Source organism: Cotesia glomerata, linkage group LG7, assembly GCF_020080835.1.
Source record: "Cotesia glomerata isolate CgM1 linkage group LG7, MPM_Cglom_v2.3, whole genome shotgun sequence".
Lineage (NCBI taxonomy): Eukaryota > Metazoa > Arthropoda > Insecta > Hymenoptera > Braconidae > Cotesia > Cotesia glomerata.
In genome coordinates, this window is record NC_058164.1 from 24,810,485 (window position 1) to 24,822,973 (window position 12,489).

General features: G+C 40.1%; 1 protein-coding gene across 17 annotated transcripts in view; it reads right to left on the reverse strand.

The window, feature by feature from the left end:
• LOC123269483 (ephrin type-A receptor 4-A) overlaps nt 1-12,489 on the reverse strand; it is a 136,691-nt gene that overhangs the window by 37,459 nt on the left and 86,743 nt on the right. For all 17 annotated transcript variants that reach the window (XM_044735211.1, XM_044735213.1, XM_044735207.1 and 14 more), the window contains exon 3: nt 8,757-8,836. In XM_044735211.1, coding sequence (XP_044591146.1) covers nt 8,757-8,836 — 80 coding nt within the window. The remainder of the gene's footprint in view (nt 1-8,756; nt 8,837-12,489) is intronic.

Genomic DNA, 12,489 nt, shown 5'->3' on the forward strand with positions numbered 1-12,489 from the left:
GAGGGAGCAGCGCCCCACCGAAAAATCCGGAGGTGGCTCGACAAATTGGCATGCCGTTCACCCTCATACTCACCCTCACTCTTCCATTACCCATCATCATCCCCCTACCCCACAGTGTGATACGCAACCCGTCGTTTTGATCGAACGCGAGCACGGAGTGCGTTTGACGTATAAACTTATATTATTCTGTTCCGTCGATATTTTTTAATAAAAAAAAAAAAAAAAAAAAAAGATACCCGGCTAATTTACAATTCTCCCTTGAGGAAGATAAAAAGAACTGTAACTTCTTTGGATCTTGAAAGAGCCAGCTCTCATCGTAAAGCCAGATTCAATTTCTTCTGGATCCCGGTCTCGTACGACTCACTCCGCTACGAATATATATCCACGGAAAAGTATATACTATAGCGACGTCAAAACGATAAAAAAAACGCGAGGAGTTTCATCACGTGACCTCACAGTTGGTTTAACCACCCTCAGCACCAGGAAAGGATTCCACCCTTGGATCCATTTATCCCAAAAGAGACTAAAAAGAGCTAGCTGGCTTAGTCTTAGTAGTATCTGTCGGTAGTCTACTAGAAAAGGTAACGCACCTAAACACTTGTCTCTTGTTGAGCAGCACGGCTCACTGATGGCACACTCTGAAGCTGATAGCAGATAGAGGATAGCACACAGACAATAAAGGATACCAGAGACTGGGAATAGACGTCTCCCCATGGGCAATGTGGTCACGTACCGGTTACCATGGCGACCGAGCGAATCGGAATGAGCAGACCCTCCCGCCTCCCTCGCGCCACCCTGATAGAAGTTGAGCTACCCCGTGTGGCCCATCTCGTTAGTTTAACTCACGCGCTGCGAATCGTAATGGGAAACGTACAGATGCATTAGGAAACGACTTTGCCACAGTATATCTCCCGGGCTGTGCTACAAAAGTACTCTTTGCCGTCGTCAACCAATTTGCTGTTTGGCGAACCCTTGTGTCGACGTCTCTAGTCAGTAGTCTAGATCTAGATTCCGCTACAGGCGAAATTTTCCCTAGGCAAATTTGTTCGGACACGGGATGTTCCGTTGTTTGATTAAGAGCTGGTTGTACGCCCGACGCTTGCTATCACTTGGGTTCGATTCACTTTGATGGTACTCTACCTCAAGGAAACCTCCTACTCCAACGGCTGCTTCAACTCGGCTTACAACTGCTACCCCATTACGCTTCCAATGTTACTTGGGAGCTTCCACTTTACTCCAGTGTATAGGTATGCTGATCGGACGGGAATTTATGCGCTGGGAATGGGACATATGTTACTGATGCAGACAACCATCAGCCTCGATCACGTACTCCCGGTGACATCATCAAGGCATCAGGGATCTTTCTCGTGTCCTCTTCACTTTAGGCCTCAGGGCGTCTTATATTCAAGACGCATCTGATCTTCATTCTCTCCCAGCAATTCAATCTCCATCTCTTTTCATCGTCTCTTCCATACCTCTGGTTCTTCTCCTGCTGGTGGGTATATCCTACGACTCACCCGAACTTGCAAGATATATACTACTCCACTCTGTTAAGTAAACTTGATCATACGTATTCCGCTCGCAAGTCCTATTAATTCGTCTTCGTGTGGGTATCCGAGATCTGACGAACTCTGCTGAGAAACTTTCAACGTGAGCTGGAAGGGGGCTCATGAGTTGAGCTTGGATTGTAGATTATGTATACAGCCAGTGGGAAAAAATATCAACACACACATTGTATCTACACACTCACCTGGGTCCCGAGGAGGTTTAGTATTCCAAGCTGGAGCAGCCTTTATGATTTGAAATTCCTCGAAGCTGATGACTCGGTTGGTTTTTCATCGTAAGATACACTTTAAAAACCTAAAACTTTTATTTGTTTTTCCTTTAATGCTCGGTTCCTTTGCCGTCTGGCTTTGAGCAGGTTACAACAATAGCTGACACGCACGTGCACAATGGATTTAAAAGACTCAGTGCGTTCTCCCCCAAAGGGAGCCCCACGAGTGCTCTCCCGTCCAAGTTTCGCCCCCTTAACCATTATTATCGCCGTCGCACACACTACTGGAGTTTGGATCATCATAGGTACGTGCTTGTTGTCGGTCAGGTTAGGATTTATCCGGTAATTCACGGGAGCTGGCTCTGTATGCACTCCGATCGATTGTGTACGTGCCTTTCCGACCTCCTGGGGGATTCCCAATGCGATTTGTCTGGTTGCATAACTTGCACCACTTTTCCAGGTAAACTGCGTCCATATGCTCCAGTCAGCGTTTTTTTTGCTCCGCTCTACTTGTTCTTTATTTTTTTCCTCCATCACAAACTTTATCAATATAAAAACGTGATATTTTCCTACGCCATTAGTTTAATAACCTCAGCGCCTAGTTTAAATTCCCTTTCGCCTTTCGCCTTACGGGTTTTTCCATTTTTTGTCAGGGCACTTTTATTATTACTAAAAAAGCATTCTGTGTGTGTGTATGTGTTCGATAACCGAGCTTATATTGAGTTTAATCTTACTCACACACGAGACTAGTATTTCAGAAAATAGTTTATAAGAGGAACTCCTTCCCTCGATGGTGTGAAGCTGATGGTGCTGACGCTGATGGCGATGGCGATGCTAGCGGTAGCGATACTGACGGAAACGATTGATTTGAGGCGTCTGGAAAATGGCGGGTAATTCTGGATGCCGTACTAGAATTAAACTCTTTTCTTCTCTTCTCTGGTCCTATACTATACACTGACTCCTCCTCGACTATAAGCTTATCGCGCCCCCATTCCCTTTTCCCTTTTTAATTAACGCATTCTCCAAGCTCACACCGTGCTTCTAGTTCGTAAATAACTCGAGACGCCTCGGGTTTTATGACTAGTCTCCGGTATCCCTGTCTTAGGCCAACAAGAAAAAAGAGACAAATAAGAAGGAAGGAATCTAAAAAAAAAAGATCTCAAGTGTGTGTATATAACAGCGAAGAGGAAGGAAGAAGACACTATATATCTGTATATATTGTGGATATACCGCGTAAAGAGAGACGAAATGCTGAAGCATGAAAATGATAAACACTGATGACAAAGTTGTTGATAAGTTGTATTTAGTTATCGTGTAAAGTGAAACAATGAGCGATGGTACGTCAGTGACGGATTACGTTTGTGAATTGAACCCGATGGAAATAAATTACAGTGATTTACAAATTAAATGTTAATAAGTTGGAATTCAACCCACGCGTCTATCCAAGTGTCTCCAAGAGAGAAATGGACATCACCACTGATCACTGATCCTTTGTCTTCTAAAGCTTTGTATGTATGTATGTATGCATATATGAACGCTCATACATACAGCAGCGTGCCTATAAATATAAATAAGTAACTCGGGCAGTTAAAACGATATCTATTCTAATGAATGATCTGGCAATATATTTTATCGCCAGTCCAGAAATCAGTCATTGTCTCTATGACACTCCGGAGCTATGAACTTCCGGGACAAAAACCCTGGACTTGTTAGATTAGTAGAGTATTGTATCGATAATCTAGTTACGGATGAAAATCCGGGTGGAGATACTTATACTGCTTAACATAATCTTCAAGGTGTTGTCACGTATAAAAAAAAGTGTTGGGCAATGAAGATAGCAGAGCTGAAAATGATCAAGATGTCGAGATGAAGATCAAAATGGGTGGATGGCAGAACGATGACTGCTGTGGGCTGATTGCTCCAAGCGAAAGTCACATCGAATAACCGATCTCTCACTTGTCATTCCGCTGGCCGATCATCATCTGCGAACAACGTTATCGGTTTTGGTATTACAATATCGTTATGGGAGACACATTCTGGCGAGGACAGCCTGACAAAGAGAAATATTGAAAGGACGAATAAGAATCTGACGAATTCATTATCTACGTGATGGTCCGTCATGATTGCCAGAGCCTGGTTGATGGAATGTGGATCCTAAGTTGGGTTGGATCATCACCAAAAATTAGCATCTATCCGATGGCGTGCCAGTAAAACCCGACATTATCCGTCGGAAACAAGAATTATAATAAGAATAATCTTATACCTCGCCGATTATGATTTGCCGTTTGATATACGCCCGAGATTTTTAGTATCTAGCGTTAGGAATAAGAAGAAGCTTCTTCTACCTCCTCCTTCTCTTGTTCTCGTTTTTATTTTCTTATTCGAGTAACATGCAAGTTATTTATATGAGGAGTAATTCTTTCGCATGTGAATGGTGCGTCGTAAAGTGTCCTGGGGATATAATACGTTGGTGCTAAAGCTTATCGTAAATTTGATGACGAGCGATCACTGGTGAGCTGGATGACGATACACATCCAATTGGATGTACGCCGATAAAATTCTAAGGAATGAAAGTCAAACGGCATGCCAATACAATTGCAACAAAGATTGAGTGTTTACGTCTCACATATCGGGATGGGTTTTATCGATTGGCAACTAAGTCGTCAATTCGTCTCTGTTGCAGTGTTGCGGTGTCTCGATGAAAAATCAGTAATCGATACGAGATTTGTTTAGCTCGTGTATATCTGTATACTGCAAGCGTATATATGACGTCGATAAATAAAAACCTCAATAAATACAGTGATATGAATGACAAGGCTGGCCAGTATAAGAGTTGGAAGTATAAATATGTGGATGTAGACACATGCATATAGATCAACACTTGGCTGTCGAGGGTGAAGATAAGGCGTCATTCTTCACGAGCCAGTTTTAAAACGATCTGGTTGATAAATTACCGACGGATACGGCTGACTCAGAGGGGCCCACACGTTACTAGTGTGTATTGAGAGAATATAATACCAGAACGAGAAACAAAGATACTGAGAGTGATAGACGCTACGCACGCATCGGATTTGTCGATACAGATATAGGTATTGTGTTATTCCCGTTTGAATTTGCAGGGAAGGTATTGGCTAAATCGATGATGATATTATTCTTGCGGGGGCTGGATGACGATAAAAAGGGGAATTTGATAATAATGATAAGATAGCAAGCGTATAAGAGTTGTGAGCAGGGAACATGTGGGACGTATTGGATTACGCACTCGATAGCATCTCATTGTTTGGGCTAGGTGTTAGATTTTGTCACAAGTGCGGGGGACGATGACTAAGTGTACAAGAGTGTAAAGTGCGTTTCTGTTTATTATTATACTGTCTTTTATCTAAGAGATTAAGGATTTGATTCATCCGACGGCAGAAAAAAATCACTTTTGGGGCATTCTATGCGAAATGGGAAAAGGACTAAAATTTCTCTTTCATTATAATTTAGTCGTAATTTATTAATAAAAGTTTATATTTTACTAATTTGTAAAGAAAATTTTTTTTAATCAATAAGAAAATCGATTTTTCTCTCCTAGTAACTTTTCAGCCGTAGTAACTTGTATCCTGGTCAAATGTTGTTTTAATAGTTTTAACAACAAATTCATTTAATGTTTGTTATTAACTAACATATTTATTATTATAGGTTTAAGAAAAAATTTTTTTGTTCGTTATTAATTAACACCTAAGTTTATCAAGATCGTGTTGTCAGCATACTAAATCCTTTATTTGTGTTTTTTAATTAGATTTTTTTAATTATCCTAAATAATTTATAGTTAAATATATAAACAATAATGTTTCTAAGGTTGAAATAATATAAAAGTCTTTTTAATAAACAACTTGATATAGACATTTTGTACTTGTCCCACCAGTCACAAATGCCTGTCCCACCAGTCACAATAAAAACAAATTTTTTTAATTGTTTCTCCGTAGGTAATCAGTCGAATCCTTCATAATATTGAATGTTTGTAGGATAAATTTTTTATTGAGAGGGAAGTATTTTTTAAAAGTTTAGTGGTCGAACTGAAATTGGACTTTAAGTATACCTTTGGTAAGAGAGAAGGATTTTTCTTAGTCCCACCAGTCACACTTAGTCAAATGATAATTACGAGAAACTTAAAAAGTAACCGAGGTTTTTGACAAAGGGATGTTAATTAGTTATTCTTCTATATTATAAGATAAATTTTACTATAGTATAAGTTTCGGTCACATAATTATATATAATTGATGAAATCCAGAGTCAAATGTCCCGCCAGTCACTATAAGATGCCCCTTACTATTACTGCTACGATATTGGAGCAAGATCTCTGAATGAAGATGAGAATTTGAAAACCTTATTTCTCAACGGCTTTCTAATGAAGTAATATCGTAATTAGATATGCAATAAGCGTTGGATCACTGGGTAATTATCTTGAAGCACATATACGGGAATATTTGTCTCAACGTACGCAATAGCTTAAGGTTTATCTTTATCTTCTTTCTCGGTACACCAATTCCCGGGTTCTTTGTGAAATAAATTACCACTGTTAACGCAATAAAGTTCGCTACCTTTGGTGGGCGCCGATGCGCAGAGTTATTAATATACACGGCTACAGCCCGAAGGCACAAGGAGCGTTGGAACAAACAGCCCAAACAGAATTAGCCTCGACTATTTGAACAACCTGATGGGGAAAGGTTAGAGTAAGAGTTAAACCGGGTGGGTGGAAAGGTGAAGACAAAGAGAACTCTGGGAGTGGAGCGGAGATCTGAGCGCTAGTATGCATCTATATATATACATGTATACATATAAATTTATAAATGTATAAGATGTACAAGACGAAGGTTCACGGTTAGGTTCTTATTCGGATATTGCACTCATCTCCATAAGAAAACCCGGTTCGGTGAACTACAGCCCGCTGATTCCCTTTATCCGTGTGTATATATAGAGCTAAACTTTCCGATAAGACGTGCCTGCGCACGTGGCTGAGGCGCCTTGTCAACCCTATCTCCCTATCATACCGTAACATCTATCGCGAACACAACTTTGCTGCTGTTGTTGCTTCCATTCTCTGGTATGTATTCTGTCCCGTACCACTACAACTACTCAGTGCACAGTCTGCTGTGTCTATACTTACTTTAAGCCAGCTTCAAGCTCGCCCTCCACTGTTTTAGTTTTAGTTCTTCGACGTCTACCAGCATAATACAATCCCTAACTCAGTATCTTTATCGTGTGTCTATCCGTCGCTCGCTCATCCGTACATTCGTTTCTACCCAGTATCATCATCTGCATCTAAATGTCTTCTGGGAGACTCATTTCTGGGGACCCAATGTGAGATAAATTAACGACTAATTCCTAGAGCGCTAGATTTCGGATTCCTTTGACGTATTTCGTTTCCCTTGTCGACGAACTAAGCTAGTTCCTTAATTAGAATTAGCGATTATAATTCTGGAAATTCTTATGGTAAGCATCAATGAAGAGTAGCCAAGATTCGCACTGATGATAATGGTGATAATACTTTAGCTAAGCGCTGATCAGAATTCCTTCTAATCTATCGGATCAATGGCTAACCGAGATCTGTCACGTTTGGATAAATTTAGCTGGATCATCTCTAAACTGGATGATCCAGCTGCCGAGTAGGTATATATGAAGCAATCATCCCAGGCATTCGAAGCACATAACTGGCGTGTGTGTTAGAGAGGATACATGTGTGATCCGCTTTGGCAGGGAGCTAATCCGTTATAGTATGCACGTGCGTCTAAGACGTTTTATCTCGATCTGAGGATATGTCAGATCCGACCTCGCGAGGCAATTCCCAAGAAGGATCAAGTTACTTCCTGGACTCCTGACCTGTATCTAGACGCTAGATATCTGGCATCTAGGCTGGTTTACGGGAATTCTCAGTATAACTAAAAACTACCGTCTTTCAGCTCTTTCATCCTCCGGTAATTAGTCAAGAGCATACAAGCCAAGAGAGGAGGTGTGAATTGTCCTGATTGCTTCTTGGTAAAGCACTATTACCAGACGGCTCTTTGAGTTTAGCCTCCGAACTTATCCACGGACGATTAACGCTGACATGCTAACGTCTACTTGGGTTTTCCTCAAGCGTCAAGCACCCGGGTCAAGAACCAGTCGCTTGGCTGGTGTCTGTCTCTCTCTTGCTTATGACGATCATATCATCATCGTCGTCGTCGTTATTGTTATCATTATCATGGTGATCGTCATCTTGCTCGTTGGTTATTCTCTCTAATTTGGGCATTGGAGAAAAAGCAATTTGTTAGCCCCGGAGAAACTACTCGTGGGCTCAGCTTGCCACGAGTCCTCGTACTCAAATGAGCGACCGTGTGAGAAAGAGCAGCTTTGAGTTGGATAAGGAGAACGAGAAAGATAAAGATAAAAAGAGATATGAGAAATAAGGTGGTAGGAGGGGTGAGAGAGGCTGATTTAAACCTGTCTGGCGGCCCGCTGGGCGCTTAACAACTGAAAAACAAACATGGCGCCGAGTACCAGAGATCAGCGGGAGCCCACGTATGTGCAACGAGTAGACCTATAACGTGTGTGTGCTTCTGAACCCGATTCACCGATTATTTCTCGGAATAATGCCTTTTATCTGCTCCCGTTAATGCACTCACACGAGCCAACTTTAACGGGATACCAATTTCCTATTCTGATAAATCTGATCCTGATCCGCTAAGAACAGATTACCAAATGTGATCAACCTATTGCCAATCAGTGTTGGCTACAGTTTTAAGGCGCCGTCCTATTTCCGAGCTTAATTCCCATAGCCCCATCCCACTTACTACCTCGAAAGCTTAATATCAGAACCTAACCCTTGTATTTTCTCTAAATTTCAATTAAAAACCCCCTTCCTGGATACTGGTACTATCCCAACCGCGAGCGGTTAAATATGGTATTACTTTCCAATCAGGAATTTTGCGAGCCAATTATCAATTATCTATGAGGTACTTACGCCAGGCGTCGTGGCTTGCGGTCCGTAGGGGAACTTGGTCCAGTCGAGAATCTCTTCAGTGGTGGTATCCAGCAGAACAACTGCAACAAAAAAAAAATTAAACATTAGCATCATCTTTAATAATTATAAACATTGTCAAGCTGAAATGAGAGCTTGTCAGTACATGCGTATTGCGCAATGTGGTTCGTCTCCAAGTGTCATCGACTCGTGACAGTCTCGCCAAACAGCAGATGCAGACGAGCGTGGTTATGAAGTGCTAGTGGTGCTGCTGCAAAGAATAAATCTGTAAAAAAAAACACCAAGAAAAAAGAAGAGAAGAACTTGCGACCGAGCAAGAGCTTGTAGCTTTGCTTGTGAGCATGAAAAAAAAAATTGGTGTTGCCTTGCTTTTACCTTCAGAGACACCACACCAGCAATACATGTATCTCTATACGACTGCATGATATGGATATCTGAGTGTGGATGGATAAAAAGACATAGTCGCGTTTGCGTAGCGCGGGCGCGAGAGAAAAGAAGAGAACGTGTTGGTCTCGGTATCGACCGGTGCTCGTACAACCCCAGCCACTACACACTACAACACACTGCTACTACCCCTTTCCATATCAGCCCTATTTCGAGCAACACCGACAGCAACACCATCAGCATCACCATCGCCAGTAGTCTCGTGTAATGTCAAATTCCATGACAATTCAACGTAAACTCTCTGGCGTATACTCTCACGCATGATCATCGTCATCATTATCATTATCAGTACAAGCTAGAGCTGGAGCTGGAGCCACGGTGGATCCTCATCACCACATCACATCACATCATCATAATAATCACAATAATTATCATCGTACGGATGTTTACTACGCTAGCTCTGGTAGATGGTAGGATGATGCTGGTAGTTTTGATGAACATCAAGATAAAGTTCGTTATCAAGCCTGTGACGTTCATCATCCTGTCCAACAACCGACTCGTCCACTTTCCATAATATATTCTCGAATTATGGAGACGTGGTCGTTATCGAGACGAGATCGTTACAGCTGAGGTGAAAGTCTACATACTTGGATGATGGCACCTCGGAATAAGTCTCTGATCCTCATGCTTATGTTCGAGATGTCTTCTTCACCAAGGATAGATTCCTGGAGTTACCAGTGTAGTTCTGGTTGATGCTAGTTGCAAGCTATCCTGGGAAAGGGACGTTGTACGCACCCACGTACCTAAGACATGTTGAAGGATCGACGTGAACACGAAGGGTCCCAGATGACGGCATTCGTAGATTGGGTGAGCAAGGCGGACGTGAACACGTGTCGCATGACACCAACGATGGGTTAGTTGTAGCAGATGCAAGACAAAGGATACTGATGATGATGGCTATGTTCAAGATTCTGCGAATTGGTAATTATTCTGGGTTTGGAAATATCGCAAATTGTTCTATCAAGGCCAAATATGGGAGATGATTGATTTCTTCGAACCAGGAAATCAATCCACGACAAAATCACACGCAGAAGGAATTTTGTTAAGAAAACCTAAGATATGTTGTAACAAATGAATTTGTTAACATAGGGATAACAAATTATAGGTTAGAATAACGAAATTTAGGTTATAAGTTATTGATATGTTATAACAAAATAGTTTTGGTACTATAGAAAAATCTTTAAGTTCGACAAAATACTTTAGTTGAAATAACAAATTTTTTTGTTAAAACAGCAAAATTATTCTAGTAAAATAACAAAGAAAATTTGTTGGAGTAACAATGACAATTTGTTGAAGTAATAAGGAGAATTTGTAATAATAACAATGAGAATTTGTTGGAATAACAAATAAATTTGTTACAGTAAATTTTATAAGAATACAATAAAAAATATGCTATAATCAGCTATAGCTGATTTAGAAAATATTTTAGGAACAAATTAGTTTTGTTATTGCAACAAAATTACTTTGTAACAGTAATAAAATCATTTTATTGCAGCATCAAAGTCATTTTGTGACGGCAACAAAATGATTTTGTTAGAGCTACAAATTGATTTTGTGATTTAACAAACTGGTTTGTTAGTACAACTTTAAACATTTTGTTAATGCAACTAATGGATTTCTTATAACTACACTAATTTGTTAGAAAATATTTTTCAGTTATCCCGTATTTTGTTATAACAAAACAGTTTTGTTACTATAGCAAAATCTTTCAGTTGATTTGACAAATGACTTTAGTTGGTATAACAAATTTTTTTGTTAAAACAGCATAATTATTCTATTAAAATAGCAAAGAGAATTTGTTGGAGTAACAATAATTTGTTGAAGTAATAAAGAAAATTTGTAATAATAACTATAAAAATTTGTTGGAATAAATAAATTTGTTACAGTAAATTTTATGAGAATACATTTAAAAATATGCTATAATCAGCTATAGCTGATTTGGAAAATATTTTGGCAACAAATTAGTTTTGTTATTGCAACAAAATTACTCTGTAACAGCAATAAAATCATTTTATTGCAGCAACAAAGTGATTTTGTGACAGCAACAAAATAATTTTGTTAGAGCAACAAATTGATTTTGTGATTTAAAAAACTTGTTAGTACAACTTGAAACATTTTGTTAATGCGACTAATGAATTTGCTATAATTACACTAATTTGTTACAACATATTTTTCAGTTATCCCATCTTTTATTTCAACAAAATCATTTTTATGCGTAGCACAAAATTAATATTCCTAATAATCCGTTTTCCATTAACGCAAGAAATTTCCACCTGAGAAGTGTAACCCAGAATAATTTGGGTAGCTCTCGAGAAAATGACCCAGGAGAAATCACCTTTTTCGCAATTCGAAATCCTCCCTTCGCCTATTGGAGTTTACGGCGTGTTACCTTGTATATATTCCTCCCAGCAAATAGTCTTAGTGGTACGACGTGATGACGAGGAGTTACCCGGTGTGTCTCTGGGGAGGGAATTTAAATTTTAAATTCAACCCGGGTGTGACGGTATGCATACAGCCTTGTCCACACCCTCTCGAGCGGTTCTTACACGGCTGTCTTTTATTTTTGGCTGACGCTCCCTATCCAGTTCGTTCGTTCGTTCATCCGTCCTTTTCTTCGATGCGATATTGCACACATACGATATGGCGGGAGTAATCACGCCAAATTTAAATTCACTAGTGACGTTACCGAAATAATAATACACATAAAATATCCCTGTTGGTGGAACATGTGAAAGAAAATCTAAATAAAATAAAATAAACCCTATACTATATACTAGACGTACACAGTCGGTGCGTCGTAAAAGAGACCCAAGGTGGGGTGGATCCCTGTGGTTGACTCCGCTCTCCATTCTCCACTCTCTGGCGCTGGCTTATACATAGGTACACCTTTACTTTTATAATCCCAAGTGGTAGAGATCGATACTGCGGCCTGGGACTATCATGTCGTATCAGATTTCCAAGCCGACGGGTGAACCTGGGTGCTGGAAGAGGAGGGGGAGGGGGAGGGGGAGGAGAAGGAGAAACCAATTCGCAGGGATGACTAGTGAAAGAGAGATAGATCCAACAATCGCGTATGGCTTTTACGTTAATGCGCAACCTGCTAATATTTTTTTTAACAAATTCTCTGAGCATGTGTGTATACTTTCTGCAAACTCGTTTGTTGACTCGGTGATCAACCGGTAGATGGTAGATTAATTACTAATTTATTTTTAACGTCTTGAATTAAAGAGGTTATCAAATCATTTTATATTCTACTTATTTTCTCAGACGC